Raw genomic sequence first — 20,399 nt, 5'->3', positions numbered from 1 at the left:
TGCTTGGTAATTATTCCCAGGGATTTAGTGCATAAATTAGGCTTTCTATCAAGGCTTTCTGCGGGAGGTGATGCATGTTTCAACACTAAAGGAGATTGTGCACTGCTGTAGTGGTCAGTTTAAATGAGGAATTACATAGAGGGCTTTTTACTCCGGTGGTGCAGTAATTGCCACGATGCTAGTAAAAGAGCAGGAGATTGCCTCGGCTGTTTGACCTATGTTACATTTCTCAAACATCATTGTTATAGGTCTGGAGAAGGGTCCTAAACCCAAATGTTACGTATTCTATATTCTCCATAGGTACTGCCTGACCCGCTGGCTAACACTTTGTCGTTTGTTTGTAAACCAGCATCTGCAGTGTATTAGTTTATTATAGTCACATGTACTGAAGTACTGTGGAAAAACCTCTCTTTGTGTGCTATTCAGTCAAAGCACAGACTATACATGAATACAGTCTAGCTGTCCACAGTGCAAGATAATCGGTGAAGGTACAACATTTGGTGCAAGGTTTTTTCAATGTGCTAGTTGGCTGTAACATTAATTGTTTGTGAAGTTCCTGATTATGAAAACCATTATGTAAATATAACTTCTTAAATTACTTTTATTAAATCCATTGGTGCCAAATCAACTATTCGATTATTAATTGATATTAAGCATTTAACGTCTTTAATATTTATCTGTGAAATTGGTGATTATAATTTCCTTTATGGCCTTGTTTCTAATTCTCCAGCCTTAATACACGAGTGCCAATTAATTAATCTTAATACGGCAGGATTACATCCATTAAAAGATTGTGTAAGGTTGTATCACGTGGCTGCTTAATGTCAATGGAGAGGAGGTCATTGCACCAGTCTGGATTAAACCAGAGACTCGGCATGGAAAGCCACTTTTTGTTGTGCTGTTGTGCGTGTGTTTACTACCATGCCATTTTGTTGAAGCACTTCATACTCTGAATTGGTATGAATTTGGTAGTGAACATGCATCTGTTATGTAAAGCAATAGCCATTGTGCCAAAACATTCAGTAAGTTTTAGTTTATAATTTAGTTTAGTTTATTATTGTCACGTGTACCAAGGTACAGTGAAAAGCTTTCTTATTTGCATTCTATCCAGTCAGCGAAAACACTATACATGATTACAATCAAGCTGACCACGGTGTGCAGGTACATGATGAGGCAATAATGCTTAGTGCAAGATAAAGTCTGATTAAAGATAGTCCAAGGGTCTCCAATAAGGTAGATGGTAGATCAGGACCACTCTCTAGTTGGTGGTGGGATGGTACAGTTGCCCGATAACAGCTGGGAATAAACTGTCCCTGAATCTGGAGGTAACAAAGTAACTGGTTCTTTATTATCACATGTACCAAGGCACGATGGAAATTCTTTTTTTTTTGCATGTGGTTCACTATGCATAAGAACTATCCCAGATTAAGTACAAAGTGTATAGAAATAGTCCGCGGAAGTGGCGGCGCCTAACGGCTGCGGCTCGCTAGCAGTCTGTTTGTCTTTTTTCCTTTTTTTTTTTGTTGTGTGTCGGTGTTGGGATGGTTTTTGTGTTTTTCTTTGGTTGTGTATGTGTGGGGGTTGGGGGAAACTTTTCTCTTCCTCACGGCGCGGGGTGTGGCTCGGCCGCGGGGCCTAACATCGCTGGTGCGGCTTGGCCGCTGGACTTAACAGTGCCCGGTGCGGCTCGGCTGCGGGACTTTACATCGCTGGTGCGGCTCGACCACGGGACTTTTCATCGCTGGTGCGGCTCGGCTGCGGGACTTAACATCGCCCGGTGCGGCTCGGCTGCGGGACTTTACATCGCTGGTGCGGCTCGACCAAGGGACTTAGCTGCGCAAGGCTTGGTCGCGGGGCCTTTCATTGCCCGGCTCGGCCGCGAGACATTTCAGCGCCCGGTGCGATTCGGCCGCGGGGACCTCCGCGGGTCGGTCGGGGACGAGCTGTCTGTTCGTGGGCGTGGGGAAGAGAGTGGAAGTTTTGTTGCCTCCATCACAGTGAGGGGGTGTTTGGAGTCACTGTGATGGACGTTTGGGTTGGGGCTATGTGTCTTGTGTTCTTTTTTTCTATGACTGCTATGTAGTTTTGTTCGGTACTTCGGTACCGAATGACAAATAAAGCTCTGTTATACTGTTATACTGTTATACACCATATACAAGAGTCACCAGGTTTTGGTGTCATTTTCAAAGTCCACGGTTGCTTTAAGAGCAGCTGGCCATAAAGGCCCGTTGTCCTGGCGACGTTGCAGGGTCGGCCTGGCCAAGCAAAGCTATAGGCGTCCTCTCTGTGCCGCATCAGGCTGCATCTGGTCCACGCGCTCGGCCCCCTAGAGCGGGACCCGATCCATGCCATTGCAGGGCTGTTGCTTTGATCCGGATCAGCTAGCGAACCGTCGTCCCTCTGCTCGCCCGGCCACCGTCAGCCTTTGTGCTTCTCTCTCTCTATTGATTGAATTGAATTGAATTTATTTGGCATTCAAAAAAGTTTGAACGAAATGTTACCATAGTCATAACAATAAAAAGCAAACAAAACACACAATTGCATAATTTTAATATACACATCTATCACAGTGACCCTCTTCCTGGCACCTCCTCACTGTGATGGAAGGTAAAAAAAGGTCTTGTCTCTTCCTTGCTTTTTCTCCCGCGGTCAGGCAGTTAAACTGCTGCGTCGAGGCGATCGAGGCCCCTGATATTGAAGCCCCTGCTGGCCGATGGTAGATCCCGCAGCTGAGCCGTGCTGGGCGATGAAAGGTCCTGCGAACGGGTCGATTGAAGCCTTGTGATTCGGGGCGGCTGTGGCTGGAGCACCCGAAAAGTAGGTCGCCAACCAGGGACCTGCGAGTTCCCGGTGGTACAGACCGCAAGGCCCGCGGCGGAAGCCTCCGGCCCCTGAAAGTAGAGTCGCAGCTGCAGTCGCAGCACCACCACGGCCTCCGAACGTCAGCCAGCTCTGTCCACAGGCTCTGCGACCGGAGGCTTCAAGGTCAATCCCAGCTGGAGGCCGCCAACTCCTCGATGTTAGGCAGCAGCGCAGACGGAGATACGGCACGGAAAAAAAGTCGCATCTCCGTTGAAGATAGAGATTTTTAAAAGTTTCCCCCATCCCCCACCACATAATACACAACTAAAAATAGACTATTACATACATTTAGCATTAACGATAAGACAAAGAAGGAAGGAAGACAGACAGACTGCAGGCGAGCTGCAAGCGCAGCGCCGCCACTGGATAAGTAAATGATTCTGGTTGAAACATTGACTTAACTATTAGAATAGTGTCATGGAATCTTCAGGCCCAAGTCCAGTAGTACCTCTGACGTTAGAGTCATAAAAGACTGCAGACACTAGAATCTTGATGCACAAAAACACATTGCTGACAGAATGCAGTTTGTGACAGGCAGCATCTGTGGAGAGAAATAGACAAACTCTTTTTGATTCAGATTCTTTAGACAACATTGACCTCTAAAGAATTGGATTTAATTGCAACACCGCTGAAGTTCACTTGGTCATTAGCAGAAATCCTTTTAGTTTAGTATATTGTCACGTGCCCAGGGTCACAATGAAAAGCTTTTATGCATGCTGTCCAGTCAGCAGAAAGACTATACATAATTATAACCAAGCCATCCATAGTGTCGTGTACATTAAATTCCAAAAGCAACCTTGAATAAAGGGATTGCAATGTAAGAATACAACTTTACAGGGAATGTTATGATGATTTTCATTTAAATAAGAAAGCAGCAGAACTGGTGAGAAGGAGCATTGAGTGATATTGGTCAGGCCCAAAGGAAGCCGGCACCTGTTCTAATTTTGTCTTGTTTGCTATTTCCACTTATGGAAACCTTATTTCAAGCAGGATTGCAGCCCTGAATGAAAAGCTATTGTGTTCCCATCAAGCGAGCCCTGTTTTAACTGTTGGGCATATGATGGCGCTTTTTCCAGATGCAGTCCTATTAGTAAAGTTCTTGGACATCCAGACTGTCATCTGTTTGTCACTTAAAATACTTTTGTCTGTGCCTAAAGATTGCTGTAAAAATATTCCTTTTAAATATTCATTCAGTGCAGAATGATTTTTTGCATGGGCCACACCATATTCTGCTAATATCCTTTTGAAATTTTATCTTGATCCATGCATGTGGCATTGAGTTTATTTATTAAAATTGTCACATTAAAAATTATTGTACCTAAACAAGTGGAGTGTACATTTTGCAACCCATTTGTGTATCCTTTTCTATCTTCCTTTGTAAATTCAATGGCAATAATAAAATTTGACTTCACTAGCTGTTATTGTCAGATTTATTTCTGCACATTATAACATAATTCAAATGCACATTTTGTTCATAGCACAGAACGCTTCAGGTTTTCTCTCGGGCTTGTATGATTGCCTCTTTAACCAATTTTGTTTGTGACTTTATCCGCAGGAGGGTATTGTCAGCTCACCCCTGAGATGAGCAATCCAACCTCCTGTCCCTTTTATTGCAAACTAGTCTGAATAGTTACGTCAAATCTTAAGATTATGTATCCGTCAGGAAAGCAAATAAAAATTACAGAGCAGCAGGATGTCTAATGCTCAGCGCAATGAAGACATCTTAATGTTTAAAAAAAAAGTAAATTGGAAAATGCATTTGGAGCAATTGTCTCAACAGCTTGTAAAACTATGTAGCAGGACATCATCCCGTTCTTCCTGCGGAATTGAGATTGCTGGAAACCAGCTGCTGTCATATGTCCACATATAAAGCTCCTTGCGACACCAGGGGAGCACATGCAAATAGTTTTCCCATTTTTGGCTGTGCTCATTGTCTATTGCTATTTGTTTTCTCTTCAAGGGCACAGAAGCTTAGCTTAGCTTTTCACCCACTAACTCCCATCAAAGAGCGAAGATTGAAACCTAATTAATGCAAAGACGTATTTCCTATATATGGTTGGACTTATATCGCTCAGTTCCTTAATTCGTTATAATCTCCTCAGAAATCAAAATAGTTAAAATTTTGACCAGAAATTATTCTGGAAAAATGCTACTGAAGCTTAATAAGCAACTTGACCTTATTGGGGAAAATTTCTTGCAGGGTATGCAGCTGATTGGTGGTGGCTTTGTTTGAGGGTTTTTTAAAGGGAATGTTTGTAAATATAGTTATTAGTTAGAAAGATCTATTGATTGCAGCATTTTAATGGAGCTGGGTCATGAAGTTGTTTTGAGGTTTGTGCTTGCTTTGTATTAGTTATGACATCATGTAAATGACATTTTGTCTTGTAGCTGGAACAGCTGATGGTGCTAATCTTCCAATGTGACATTAGTACGATCACTGAACTCTGTGCCCAATTTAGTTTAAAAGTTTAATAACTTACCATTATTCGTTAATTTTTTTGAACCCATTTTAAAACCGCACAGCTGGTTTACTTTCATTGTATGGAGTATTTTCATAGGGCTGCGGGCTGTTGAAATCCACAATTGTTTCTCTATTTAGTGCTCGGAGGTTGGAGGGTCATTGCAGAGTGAAACCAGCAAAGTGTTGAAAGGTGTTTTAGCTACTTTAGTATTGTACTTAATTCTGCAGTGCAGTGCAGAGTGCCCACTTACCTCTGAGATGGAAACCAGATTTCCAAAAGCACCGTTTTACATTTTCATGTCAATGCCTGCAGAACAGATTGTCCTTTTGCAATATGCCGACATTAGTTTTGTGCAGGTTTTAAGCTCCACAGGAATAATACTGTGGTTCTACTTTGATCGGGTACAAAATGTTTTGGATACAAGAACTTTAGATTGCAGGTTTCTAAGTTGAGATCTTGTTCAATGTAGTGTTTTGATCTCTGCATATGATTTAGGTTTACGTTAATTATTGTCAGGTGTACAGTGAAAACTTTGCTTTGCATGCTATCCAAACAGATCAGATATGCTGTGCATAATTACAATCAAGTCAAACATAGCACATATGCAGAATATAGTTCTCAGCATTGTGGCGCATCAGTTCCATAGACAGTCCAATGTCCACAATGGGTTAGAGATGACTACCCTAGCTTGTGGAAGGACCGTTCAGAAGCCTGATAAGAGGGGAAGAAGCTGTTCCTGAGTCACGCTTGAATGCACGCTTTCAACCTTCTGTTCCTTCTGCCGGATGGGAGCAGGGGCAAGGAATGACTGGTGAAGCAAGGCTTGTGTTGGCTTCTGGTGCTAAGTGTTTTCAAGCTTCTGTATCATTTACTAATACTGGAGAATGTAATTATTGGTGTACATAAGACGTGACAGAAGTATGCGCATGTCTATGTGTAACCAGTATTGCCGAGGATCTGTTTCCTTCTAGACCATTGTTGCTGCTTGCACTGTATTAAATGCATTTGACTGCATTCTTCTTAAGCTGTAAAATCATTTGCCGTGTAGTTGTACGTGATTCTTCACCAATGCATTTCTTAAACCTCTTTGTTATTCATGGTAAAATTTTGACGCAATCCAGTGCGTCTGCATTGTGGGACAGTTTTAAAATCTTGGGCGTGTAGGTTTTCCGAAATCATGTCTGACCCCTCTGGCAATTACCTCACGGCCCCCAGGGTGAGCAGTTTCTCATCCCTTCGATGAAACTTAGTGCAAAGTAAAAAGAAAAACACTTGTAATTAAGGCCGCCTTTGCCTCTGCTTTGGAAATATAATCTTTAATATTCTTCAATTTATTAAGAGGAAAGGGTGAATTTATTCTGTTTTGTTTGCAGCTCTATTGTACCATCCATGTTTGTGCGACCTTGAGGGAACGGGCATGTGAACCATTGATGGAATTTTATGTTTGAGGAGCATGCTTTTTATTGGATTCATTCTGGCAGCTGCAGAAAGTGGTGTATTTTTAGATGGAAGAATTCCAATTGACCAAATTTGCTTTCTGTTAGCACCTCCATCCACTTGGAGTTGGATATTATCATCAATCTTCCACATTTGGTTTTGTGTATCTTATTCAACTTGATTCTTAGGGTTTGTTTTCATAATATTTCTTTTAAACAGGGTGAGCTTCACATTTTTCTTGAGTTATTGGTCATTTCTTTCAGCAGAAAGGAATGTAGTTGGTTTATAATAATAGCACTTTACCCAGATAAAACAATCACAGAAGAGGCAGATAACATGTTCCCAATGTTGGGGGAGTCCAGAACAAGGGGCCACAGTTTGAGAATAAGGGGTAGGCCATTTAGAACGGAGATGAGGAAGAACTTTTTCAGTCAGAGGGTGGTGAAGGTGTGGAATTCTCTGCCTCAGAAGGCAGTGGAGGCCAGTTCGTTGGATGCTTTCAAGAGAGAGCTGGATAGAGCTCTTAAGGATAGCGGAGTGAGGGGGTATGGGGAGAAGGCAGGAACGGGGTACTGATTGATAGTGATCAGCCATGATCGCATTGAATGGCGGTGCTGGCTCGAAGGGCTGAATGGCCTACTCCTGCACCTATTGTCTATTGTCTATTGTCTAAGATGCTTTACCAGAAAGCTGCCTGGATTGGAGGGTTTCAGCGACAGGGAGTGGTTGGATAGACTTTGTAAGTTAGTAAGTCACAGGAGCAGAATCAGGCCATTTGATCCATCGCATTTATTCTGCCATTCAATCAAAGCTGATCTATTCTTCCCTCTCGATCTCATTCTCGTGCCTTCTTCCTGTAACCTTTGACATCCTTGGTACTCAAGAACCTGGCAATCTCCGTTTTAAAAATACCCAATCACTTGGCCTCCACAGCTATCCACGGCAATAAATTCCACAGATTCATGACCCGCTGGGTAAAGAAATTCCTCCTCATCTCAAGTTCACAAGTTATAGAATTAGAATTAGGCCTTTCAGCCCATCTAGTCAACTCCGCCATTCAATCATGGCTGATCTCTGCCTCCTAATCCCATTTTCCTGTCTTCTCCCCATAACCCGTGACACCCGTTCCAATCAAGAATTTGTCTACCTCGACGCTAGACGGCATTAGCTACAAGGTGAGAGGGGGAAAGTTTAATCAACATGTTTTTTTTAACATTATAGTGGGAGCCTGGAATGCATTGTCAGGCAGATATGATAGTGATGTTTAAGACTCTTAGACAGCCACATGGAAGTGCAGGGATAGAGGGATGGGGATCATGTGTAGGCAGATGAGATCAGTTTAACTTGGCATTGTGTTCGGCACAAACATTGTGGACCGAAAGACCCGTTCCTGCATTGCACTGTATGTTCTATCTGATTCCGGGAATGGCGGGACTGTCGTATGTTGAAAGGCTGGAGCGATTGGGCTTGTATACACTGGAATTTAGAAGGATGAGGGGGGATCTTATTGAAACATATAAGATAATTAGGGGATTGGACACATTAGAGGCAGATAACATGTTCCCAATGTTGGGGGAGTCCAGAACAAGGGGCCACAGTTTGAGAATAAGGGGTAGGCCATTTAGAACGGAGATGAGGAAGAACTTTTTCAGTCAGAGGGTGGTGAAGGTGTGGAATTCTCTGCCTCAGAAGGCAGTGGAGGCCAGTTCGTTGGATGCTTTCAAGAGAGAGCTGGATAGAGCTCTTAAGGATAGCGGAGTGAGGGGGTATGGGGAGAAGGCAGGAACGGGGTACTGATTGATAGTGATCAGCCATGATCGCATTGAATGGCGGTGCTGGCTCGAAGGGCTGAATGGCCTACTCCTGCACCTATTGTCTATTGTCTATTGTCTATAACTTAAAAAAAGATGCTGGGGATACGCAAGAGTTTAGGCAGGGTAAGTGGATAGAGAAATAGTTAACATTTCAGGTCATCAAAATTATCAGATGTTTTAAGTTGCAGGTGAATGATAGGATTGGGGAGAATGATGAGGAGATCTTTGCTAGGGTGGAGACGGTCTGAGTGACAGCAGTGGTGGGGCTAGCTGAGAGATGAAGGCTTGTTAACCACAACTTATCTGCCTGGAGGAGCTGGAACAGGGGCTCCTGTAATAAGTGAGAAGAAAGGAGGGAGGAGCTATGCCAGATACAAGCAATGGAGAAGGATGAGAAGCAATGAAAGGAGGGAGGAACTATGCCAGATACAAGCAATGGAGAAGGATGAGGAGCAATGAAAGGAGGTGAGAATAAGCCTTCTAAAAAGTGACGGGTTAGTTTATTTTCCAGAGCTACAGCATGCAAACAGGCCTTTGGCTCACCAAAACCTTACTGACCCTCAATCACCCATTCACACTAGTTCTATGTTATCCCATTTTCGCCTCCATTCCCAGGTGCAACTTTACAACAACCAATTAACTTACAAACCCGCAAGTCTTATCCACTTTCCCTGCGTAGCTTTCCCAGCTTTTCCTCACCTTGGATTATTTTTTTTCATAATGTTATATTTCCTATCATATTGAAGGTATCACAAAATGCTGGAGTAACTCAGCAGGTCAGGCAGCATCTAGGAGAGAGGGAATGGGTGATGTTTCGGGTTGAAACGCTTCTTCAGACCCTTTCCTGTCATATTGTTCAGTTGCATACGTTTGCATTTCTCCACTCACTGTGGTTCAACATTGCTGGTTAATTCTTTTACTTTGGCCCCTTTCTGTTTAGTTCTCTGGGAGGGGAGGCACTAATCTGTTGGCTCATCCTCCTGCTCTGCAATTTGCAACTCCCACGCTCTCTTCTCCAGGTCCTCCTGATGCATCCTGACCTGCTAACTATTTGCTGCATTTTCTGTGTTTGTTTTAAATGCAATGTTACCAAGTTTCAGTCGCAATGTACCTCCTTGTGGAACTGCTAATCATTGCTGCTTGTCTGAGCCACCAACATTAAAATCATTGTCCTTCCCTTTTTCAATCCCTAATCCCAGTGTGACTTGTCCTCACCGTTGCTCAAATTTCTTCCCATCTTTCCAAATTTTATATTCTCTATCATATTGTTTGGTTGCGTACATTAGTGCATTCCTCCACTCCCTTTGATTTGACATTTCTCTGAGTGCATTCTTTAGAGCTCTGTGTTGCTTCAAGCATTCTCAAAAGGTTTCAAACAAAATTAGTCATCTCCAATTTAATAATTTAGTAATTCTACGGTACCTTTATCTCTAGCATACAAATTCAACTGTTATTACTGTACCCAAAATCATGTATTAGTTTGAATTCTCCAGATTTTTTCCTTTTAAATTACATTGAGTCCATTGGCACATGGACTAATGTAGGATAATAATTAAGCTGGATATTTTGAACAGATTGTAGATCAGATATAATGCATTGCACAAAATGTTTACATTGTTCTTCAGGCTTTTGGAAGGTGGGTGTGTGTTCCATCCTGTACATGTAGAAGGTTATCAGATTTTGTACAGGACCCTTCTGCATTTGAGAGTCAGTGATTCCCTTTCATGTCCCCAATACAAATAGAGTAGCCATTATCTATACAGCAAAACTGGAAAGGGATGAAGAGTATTTAGGCAAATTGCTATACTGGTGCAGCTGGAGGGGAAAATTGATCTGAGCACTTGGATGTTTGAGACTTGGACAGAATTAGGAAAATTGTGCTTTCAATGCAGAAGACCTTTCCCACCCTGGTCATTCTTTCTACCCGCACCCGTTGGACAGAAGATGCAGAAGCTTGACAACGTGCACTATCAGACTCAGGAGCAGCTTCTCCCCCCCCCCCCCCTCTGTTCCTCTTCCTGGCTTCTGAACAGTCCTTCTGGAAGTTAGGGTTTTGTTCGATTCACCTCCATCCCACTGTGAACATTGGACATTGTTTCTGGAACTGATGCGTTCTAATGCTGAGAACCATATTCTGCATTCTATCTTCCTTTTGTTTGATTGTATTCATGTATAGTATTATCTGATTTGATTGAATAGCATGCAAAACGGTACATCTGACAACAGTAACTCTAAAGCTAAACCTAAATCTTTTCTTGGGAAAATAAAAATGGGAAATTGAAAAGTGCAGGCTGGTCTCTGCAATAGCTGAGTTTATCTGCCTGCATTCTGGTGTCAGGAACAGATTACTTCACCATATGCTACTTATAGCTATGAGACCGCAGACATTGTTCTGACACTTAATCAGAACACAAAGTGTTGATGTAACTCGGCAAGTCGGGTAGCATCTGCGGAAGGAATGGATTGTCCTGATTTTGGCTCAGGCTCTTCTTCAGTCTATGATTTCAGCATAATTCAAGTTCAGCATTTCAGCATCTGCAGTTCCTTGTGTGTGTCTCTGAAATTTAATTGTCTCTTTTTCTCTCTGCACAGTTGGCGACAAGGTCCCTGCTGACATCAGACTGACTGCAATCAAGTCAACAACCTTAAGAGTAGATCAATCTATTCTTACAGGTAATGAGTTGAAATCGTGCTTCTTTTGCAGCTCTGAGTAGTTTCATTTTACAATTTAAAAATAATAATAATTTACTTTGCATTCATTCGATGACTGTTGTTTTCTACTGTGTTCTTGTAAATCTGAAAGTTAAAATGCAATGAGCAGGGGGGTTCAGTGTGCTTTGGAATTGTACATGTAAAGATCAAGTATAGCACCTCTAAAGTATCTCATGCTTTGTGAAACATTGCATTTGCATGCCAAACAGTTGTGTTTGTAACTTTTATTCTGCCAAGACTTTTCATCTGATCTTATTTCAAATCAATTGGTCACGACTAAGCAGTTTTTGAGTTCAAAAAAATGTTCAAAATTTAGGGTGCATCAGATTTTTATCTCACATCTTTCATTAGTTCAATGGTGTTTTATTGTACAATGTACAATGATATTCCTTTTTTGAATACAGTTCAGTAATAATCTCAAGAGATTAGCTTATCTTGGCATCGTATTCGGCACAGAGATTGTGGGCTGCAAGGCCTGTTCCTGCGCTGTACTGTTCTTTTCTTCACTTAGACTGTAAAAAGTGAATGATATCTGTGTTGGATTTAGGGGTAGCATGGTGGCACAGCGGATAGAACTGCTGCCTCACAGCATCGGAGACCAGGGTTCGATCCTGACCTTGGCTGCTGTCAGTGTGGAATTTACACGTTCTCCCAGTGGCCGTGTGGGTGTCCTCTGGTTTTCTCCCACATCCCAAAGACGCGCAGGTTGTAGGTTAATTGGCCACTGTAAATATACCCTAGTGTGCAGGGAGTGAGTGCGAAAGCGGGGGAACGTAGAACCAGTGTGAATGGGTGATCGATAGTCGGCATGGACTCGCTGGGCTGAAGGGCCTGTTTCCATGCTGTATCTCTAAACTCCAATCACTGTTATTTTTTTTGGTGTTAGGGTTTCTTATTGGTGACTGCCTAGAATATGTTGTGGATTAAAGTAATGAACTTCACTATTTTCCCTATTATAAATAGGGAAATTTTCCCTCTTCCCAAAATAAGTTTCCCTATTTTGGGTTTAAAGTTTAGAAGAAAAGATACTTTTCCATACTTAATTTAAACAGTCCTCTCCAAGTCTGAGCACAGCCAAGATAAATAATGTACTAGTTGAAGGCATTTTTCCACAAACTACTTGGTTGAGATATTAACACAGTGGTGCAGAAATGCAATTAAAAGAACAGGTTTGCATGAATTAACAATAGTTGGAACTCAAAGGGTTATCCTAATTCAGTTTATAATTTTACCATAATTTTATGTAATGCACATTGCTTCATTCATATCATTGTAAAATGAACATTTTAAGCAAAGTACTTCATGAATAAATTGTGAATAATTCTGAAACAAGTAAAAATTAAATTGTGTTTTTCCCTTAATTACTTTTTGGAGAGATAAATAATAAAAGGTTAGACTGGATTTAGCATTATTCAATAATTATTTCAACTTACCACAGAAGATTCACGTCCTCTGTGCACAGGATATGATTTGGTGGTTATGTGATGTGTTGTTGAAGCCTGCTTAAACTGGCTGCAATGATTTTGTGTGTCAGTGCAGGTTGCCTCTTGTAAAGACCTTGCGTCAAGGAGACGGTGAATAACACAGCTCTGTGTGTGCTCTCATCCCTAGGTGAATCTGTGTCGATCATCAAACACACCGACCCTGTTCCTGACCCTCGTGCAGTGAATCAGGATAAAAAGAACATGCTCTTTTCAGTAAGCAAGTTGACTGTCACAATTTTATTTTGTAATACGAGTTGAGACTGAGGTTATGCGGCTGCCCAGTCACTCTGAAGCAACACAATTAGATGCCTCTTTGCTGTGAAATTGTATTTTTACGCATATTGACTATTTTTAAATCGTTTTGAAATATTATCCAATTATTACAAGTCCCTGTAGACAACTACTGTACCTTAGCGATTAGAGCTTTTTAGGAGGAAGTGAAATCTGACGTTAAAATTTTCCTGACATAGTGGACAGAAATCAATGGCACATATTGGTCCTGGCACTTACCAGTGTGGAGCTGACGTGTGGAGGGGATAGCTCTCCATTTCTTGGCATTATCCCTCGTTGGTTTGGCTCCGGATTTGCTACTGTAGCTTTGACCTGATGCTGTAATCCTTTGGGCAGCGTTCAAAATAATATGCTTGTTCATTTTTTTTAATATGTACATGTTTGGTTCTGCATTTTGTTCAAGGGAGGGGGAAGAAAATAATGACGTGGCTTTTGTTTTAGACATTTCTGGCTTCAAATGAAGCTTGAAAGTTGCTTCCTAGTTACGCTTCAGGGTTATGCGGGTGTTTGCCAATTCCTGACACACTGGTCTTGAACAAAACATGACATCTCCTAAATAAGAATGCCAATCAGCAATATAACAATCTTTTTCAAAGATCTTCCCAATTGTAAGTCTTCTATGTTATCCCACTTTCTCATCCGTTCCCAACGTACTTAGGGCGATTTATAGAGGTCGACTAACCTACAACCCCAATTGGGATGTTTTTCGTGGGGGCAACCTGGGGATACCCACATGGTCCCAAACTCCATGCAGACTGTACCCCAAGGTCAAGATGGAACCCAGGTCCCTGGGGCTGTGTGCCAGCAGTTCTACCAGCTGCGCCCCTGCATCGTCCATAATTAATCAGACACGCAAATGTTTAGTGATAGAAAGGAACTGCAGATGCTGCTTTACACAAAGATAGACACAAAATGCTAGAGTATTCAGCAGGTCAGGCAACATCTCCGGGGAAAATGGATAGGTGATATTTCGGGTCGGGACCCTATTTCAGACTGATTGTACTGGGTGGGGGGGGGGGGGGGGGGGGGGAGAATAAAACTGGAAGTGAAATAAAAACAGGACAAATTGGGACCGGCAAAAATCAGATGACCTCAGGCAAGGTTCCAGGATAGGCTGCCTGTTGACGAGTGACGGGTGTGAACCCAAGGGGGATACAGAGTTGTGAACCGTGGAACTAATTAACCGGCCTTTAGTGGAGGTGGGGGTGGGAGGGAGGTGGGTGGTGTTTGTACAAATTACCTAAAATTCGTAAGTAACCAGGAAATCGACTAGGCCTTAGCGGATTGAGCACGTGTTCAGTGAAACGGTCGTTGAGTCTACGTTTTGGTTTCGCCGATGTACAGGAGCCCGCATCTGGAACACCGGATGTCGTAGATTTTCAATTTAATTTAACCCCTCAGATTTTTTTTACATCGTGTGTCTTTCTCTCCTTGAACCTGTGTCCTCTGGTTCTTTGCCATCATTATGCAAGCTGACTGAGTGGGAAAGGTGTTCCTGCTATTATACTATATAGTATAAAGTCGTCCCAGATGAGGTTGTTTGGGGCAGCCAAGTCAAACAGTTTGTCCTATCCACCCTGTTGCAAAATCTACATTTGGAGATCTGTTGTATAGGAATAGAGTTACATCATAGAAGTAAACCACAAAGTGCTGGTGAAACTCAGCGGGTCAGGCAGCATTTGCAAAGGACATGGATAACAGATGTTTCGGGTTGGAACCCGTTGAGTTCCTCCAGCACTGTTTTTCTCAAGATTATAGATCTGAAGTTCTTTGTGTCTCTACCTCATAGGTACTGTAAATGGTTCTGTCCAACAAGGAGATATTTCAACAGTGACAATTTAACGTTATGGTGACATGCCAAAATAGTTAATTCCAACGAACTCTAAAATATGAATAGTTTTATTGTGGAACTTATCCATGTTTGGATCTTCATTGAAGAGTAAAATGGAGTTGTAGATTTCTATCCAGTTGCTTCAAGCTTTCACAATTTGAATGCAAACCAAGTCAGATTCAGGAAATCTTATCCTTGCCATTGGTATGAAAACCTGTCCTCATCCCTCCAGCAATCATTGGATTTGTTGTGTAATATCTTCACACTCAATGTTTTAACATTAAGTTTGTTACAGTTTTGGATTTCAGTCACCAGGAGCTTTAATTGCCATCAAATGCATATCCCGACAGCTAACAAAGAGCCCTTTATGATCTCTCGCTGGATAGTAAACAAGTGAAAGACCAGTTCTAATTTTGTGCAGAAGAAAACCACTGGAATGATTGATAGTAGTTGTCGGGAGCAGCAAAAGACCATGAATATGCTGAGCGTGAATTACAGAACATAAATCCTGCTGTGTTTACACTTTGCTGGGGAAGTGATCGGTGACCCTCTTGTTTCATTACTGATAAGTGGTACTGATTTTGGTCCTAGGTTTTAGTAAGATAGGGTTGTGCCAAGTTAATCAGGGTAAAGTGCAGATTTGAACCTTCCTTTAGTTTTTGGCCTGTCTTTAGAGTCCATGCCCAACTCGTTGGTGCCAACCAAGATGCTCCATCTAAGCAAGCCCCATTTACTGATGTTTGACTCATATCCCTCTAAACTTTTCTTAACCATGTACCCGTCGGCAAGTAATCCATATACCCATCCATATGAGTGGAAAAAGTTGCCCCACAGGTTTCTATCTTGTTCCTCTCACCTTAAACCTATGTCCTCTGATTCTTTGCTAAAAATTGTGCAGACTGGGTGAGTGGGATAGATGTTCCTGCTGTTATGTAGTGTACTATATAATACATTGTCTCAGTTGAGGTTGGTTGGGGCAGCCAAGTCACCAAACAATTTATTGTCATATCCACTGGTACAGTGAGGACAGGTGCAATGAAAATCTTGCTTCAGCATCACAGGCACATAGACTCAGACGGCACACAAAAAGATAAATCATACATAAATTTACAGGAGTTCTGAAAGTCAGTGAAATAAAAAAAGACTGGGAAAAAAAGCGACTAGTGATACAAACCCTATTTTGCACTGCTGTAGTTCTTCCTGGCTGCACATTCTAGCTTTTAAAGGTCAGAGCATGAGTAGACAAGTTTCTCCGGCATGCTGCCTGCAAAATGTCACAATCTTTGGTGGTGCCATCTGGAGATATTTTTCCCCAGGGAAATGGGGAACACGCTGAGGAACAAATGGGGAACAAGTCCTGTGTTTAAGACTTATTTATTGAACTTGCATTTCCAAACCATTGGTGATGCTGCATTAAAGTAGGTGAGCCTGACAGTGAACAAAATCATACGATGAAGCCTGCTTAGGAATGTGTTTTCGTGTTTGTAAATCAGGCTTGCAGGATGCTTGTGGTCTACAATGTTACAATTAAACCCATAGCATGAATTCATGACTTCAAAGCCGCAGATTTAAACTCTGCAGGAGTACAGCGTCACAATTTTATAGGTCATCTTTGAGTGGCTGCTAATGCACTTGGATTCAAAAGCCATTTTTGGGGGTGGAATAATAAGGATCAAGAATATCCTAGTATTTATAAACTGCTTGTTTAAATAAATGGTTGTTCAATTTTGTAGCCAAACTTTGGATGGGGAAAATGTCTGGGTGCAAATTGTGTGTTTTTAATTTGATAAAGTGCATCCCTGTAGTTATATTTTTTTGTTTTAACCCTCATTAATTTTAGAAAAGAGCCCAATCCAAAAATTTAATGTGAATATTTACCTAGAAATTCACTCCTGTTAAATTTAGGTGTATTGTAGTCTGCCTCCCAAGATCCAGACTTGAGGTTAACGCAATGAATACTCCACCCACAATTCAATGTCACTGACCAAGAATGAGTTTCTAGTTAACTGTTCAATTCATTCACATTTAATCCATTGTGACAAGCGTGCTATGGTTGTTAGTAAAACTGTTTCATATTCATTCACTAGTGCATTGGTTCTTTTGCCAATAATTAAATTTAACATAAGGTCATAAGTGATAGGAGCAGAATTAGGCCATTCGGCCCATCAATGCAAGGGCATTGCGTAAAGATGAAGGAAAAGTGGCCTAGAAATAATAGGCGCTTCCATCACTTGTAGGCCTCATTAGACACTCAACCTGAGAGAAAAGGTCATCTGCTTTGATAACTTTTGTGCTCAACGATATGTAATATTTTCATCAATTCTCTTTATTAATGAACTAAACGCACAAATAAGTCCGCAATCACCCCGTACACTAGCATTGCCTTACACACTAGGGATAATTTACAATTTTAGCAAAGCCAATTAACCTACACACATGTACGTCTTTGGAGTGTGGGAGGAAACCAGAGCACCCGGAAAAACCCCACGTGGTCACAGGGAGAACGTGCAAACTCCATGCAGGTAACACCGGTAGTCAGGATCAAAACTAGGTCTCTGGCGCTGTAATGCAGCAGCTCTACTGCTGTGGTGTCTGTCAGCTGACCCACTCATTCTTCTTGGCTCCTGTAACTATATCTGCATGACAAATGGTAAAGATGAAAGGAAAATCTCTGAATATTTAAAATATTGATAAGCAAATCAGAAAGCCGAACAGTTCTGATGAAGGGCTTTAACTGAAACTTGAGTCCATCCTTGCTTTTACACGGTAATTAAACTGGTATCTCCTGACACCTGTGCAATTAGCTTTAGTTTAGTGATACAGCTTGGAAACAGACCCATCGGCCCACCGAGCCCACGCAAACCATCGATCACCCGTTCACAGTAGTTCTGTTATCCCTCTTTCGTTTTCACTCCCTACACACTAGGGGCAATTTACTGAGCTCAATTAACCCGTAAATTTGCACGTCTGATGTTGGAGGAAACCGGCGCATCCGGAGGAAACCCATACGGTCACTGGGAGAACGTGCAATCTTCACAGACAGCAGCCAAGGTCAGGATCCAACCTAGGTAATTTAGAGATACAGTGCGGAAACAGGCTCTTGAGCCCACCGAGTCTGTGCTGACCAGTGATTCCCGTAGACTAGCACTATCCTGCACACTAGGGAGAGTTTACCATTTTACCAAAGCCAATTAACCTACAAACCTGTTTGTCTTTGGGTTGTGGGAGGAAACTGGAGCACTCGGAGAAGACCCACGTGGTCACACAGAGAATGTACAAACTCCACACAGTCAATAGCCGAGGTCAGGATTGAACCTGGGTCTCTGGCGCTGTGAAACAGCAGCTCGACCACTTGTGCCACTGTGCTTCCCTTATGCAGGCATAGATTTTGTAGTTCATCATTTCAAGGAGAATATTTTCTTTTTTTGCCTTCAGGGTACAAATATCGCAGCTGGTAGGGCAATTGGGGTTGCTGTTGCTACTGGTACGAGCACAGAAATTGGCAAAATCCGTGATGAGATGGCAGCAACTGAACAGGAGAGGACTCCCCTGCAGCAGAAGCTCGATGAGTTTGGTGAACAACTCTCCAAGGTTATATCGCTGATCTGCATCGCGGTTTGGATCATAAACATTGGCCACTTCAATGACCCCGTCCACGGTGGCTCCTGGATTCGCGGAGCCGTCTACTACTTCAAAATTGCGGTGGCTTTGGCAGTGGCTGCAATTCCCGAGGGTTTGCCGGCTGTTATAACTACCTGCCTGGCCCTTGGCACAAGGCGCATGGCAAAGAAGAATGCGATTGTGCGGAGTCTGCCGTCCGTTGAGACACTGGGCTGCACTTCTGTTATCTGCTCTGACAAAACTGGCACTCTCACAACTAACCAGATGTCCGTCTGCCGGGTAAGTGCTTTGACAATCGCTTTTGAGATCATTTTCTAATTACTTTTTTTTTCAAAAGTGCTGCTTGCTTCTCTAATCTGTTGGAATAGCAAGAGAAGATTCCCAACCGTTCGGCTGGTCGTGTGCAAGATTTCTATCTCTGCATTTTATTCCTGCAGAATTTTTACCCATTTTTACACAAATTCTCTAATTTTAAGATGGACATTGAATTCTCCAATTTTAAGTAACATCACCCGTCCCTCCTCATTCCTGTCCCCTCACTCCAGAATGCACCCATTTCTCCCCTTGTCCTACATCTATCTACTATGAGCTGCTATCTACCTCATTGGAGACCCTCGGACTGTCTTTGATTGGACTTTACTGAAGTTTATCTTGCACTAAACATTATTCATGTTATTCTCTTTATCAAATATCTGTACACTGTGGATGGCTCGTTTGTAATCATGTATTGTCCTTCCGCTGATTGGTTAGCATGCAACAAAAGCGTTTCCCTGTACACGTGACTATCAACTAAACTCAAACTCTTTCTTCCCTTTTGCCACCTCCCCTCCCATCCTCGTGCCCATTCACTTTCATTTACTCCACGCATCTGCCAAACAAACCCTCTCACCTGTATCCACCTACCACTCGCCAGACTTTGTTCCATCCGCAACTCTTTTCCAAATTTCTCTCCCGCTATTACAATCAATCTGAAGAAGGGTCCTGACTCAAAGCACTGCCCATCCATGTCCTTCAGGGATGCTGTTTGACCTGCAGTTCCTCCAGCATTTTTGCACTGCAGCATCTGCAGTTCCTTGTCAAGTCAAGTCAATTTTATTTGTATAGCACATTTAAAAACAACCCACGTTGACCAAAGTGCTGCACATCTGATTAGGAAAAAAAAGAAACATACAGTGGCAGGCAGCCAAACACAACGGCGCGGCCATCTTGAACAAAATGTTTAACTAAAGCAGAATGGTGTCCCGCGGCCGCGCCGCACCGGGCGATGGAAGGCCCCGCGGCCGAGCCGCACCGGGCGCTGTTCAGTCCCGCGGCCGCGCCGGGTGATGGAAGGCCCCGCGGCCGAGCCGCACCGGGCGCTGTTCAGTCCCGCGGCCGAGCCGCGCCGGGTGATGGAAGGCCCCGCGGAAGAGACCTAAAAAAAAAAGAAAGATTTCCCCCCCCCCACCCTCACCACCCCCACCCCCCACATACACAACCAAAAGGACAGGAAAGGATTACTACCCAGACATTATGAGTGTTGTGTCTCTAATCTTTACCCCGATCAGCTTGTTATTGCCTTATCTGCATAAACCTGTTGCCCTACAATTACCTACATAATTACATTTAAGAGATTCAATGGCATTATGCAAATGTATGACAAGAAGAAATGCTTTTCACATCTCTCAAAATGATCCGTTGAATGATTAATATTTTTTGCATTGTAAATGCAATTAGCTGCCTTGCATATATTCTCCGCTTTACCAATTTGTTTGAGGCAATTGAGAGTTTGGACTTAATTTAATGAAAGCAATTACTTTCTTTTGTTCTAAATAGTTTGGCCTTTTGCTAAATATTTAACGCAAGTATGAAGTTTGAGGAGTTCAAATAAGTTCCATATTTTTGT

The 20,399-nt window shown here is 42.5% G+C and overlaps 1 protein-coding gene across 2 annotated transcripts in view; it reads left to right on the top strand.

Annotated features, from left to right (window-relative positions):
• LOC144605937 (sarcoplasmic/endoplasmic reticulum calcium ATPase 2) overlaps window positions 1-20,399 on the top strand; it is a 101,544-nt gene that overhangs the window by 47,398 nt on the left and 33,747 nt on the right. For both annotated transcript variants that reach the window (XM_078421627.1, XM_078421626.1), the window contains exons 6-8: window positions 11,168-11,248; window positions 12,899-12,984; window positions 18,329-18,793. In XM_078421627.1, the coding sequence (XP_078277753.1) occupies window positions 11,168-11,248; window positions 12,899-12,984; window positions 18,329-18,793 (632 nt within the window). The remainder of the gene's footprint in view (window positions 1-11,167; window positions 11,249-12,898; window positions 12,985-18,328; window positions 18,794-20,399) is intronic.

Source organism: Rhinoraja longicauda, chromosome 25, assembly GCF_053455715.1.
Source record: "Rhinoraja longicauda isolate Sanriku21f chromosome 25, sRhiLon1.1, whole genome shotgun sequence".
NCBI lineage: Eukaryota > Metazoa > Chordata > Chondrichthyes > Rajiformes > Arhynchobatidae > Rhinoraja > Rhinoraja longicauda.
Note: the sequence above shows the minus strand (reverse complement) of the source record. Positions and strands in the feature narration are given on the sequence as shown.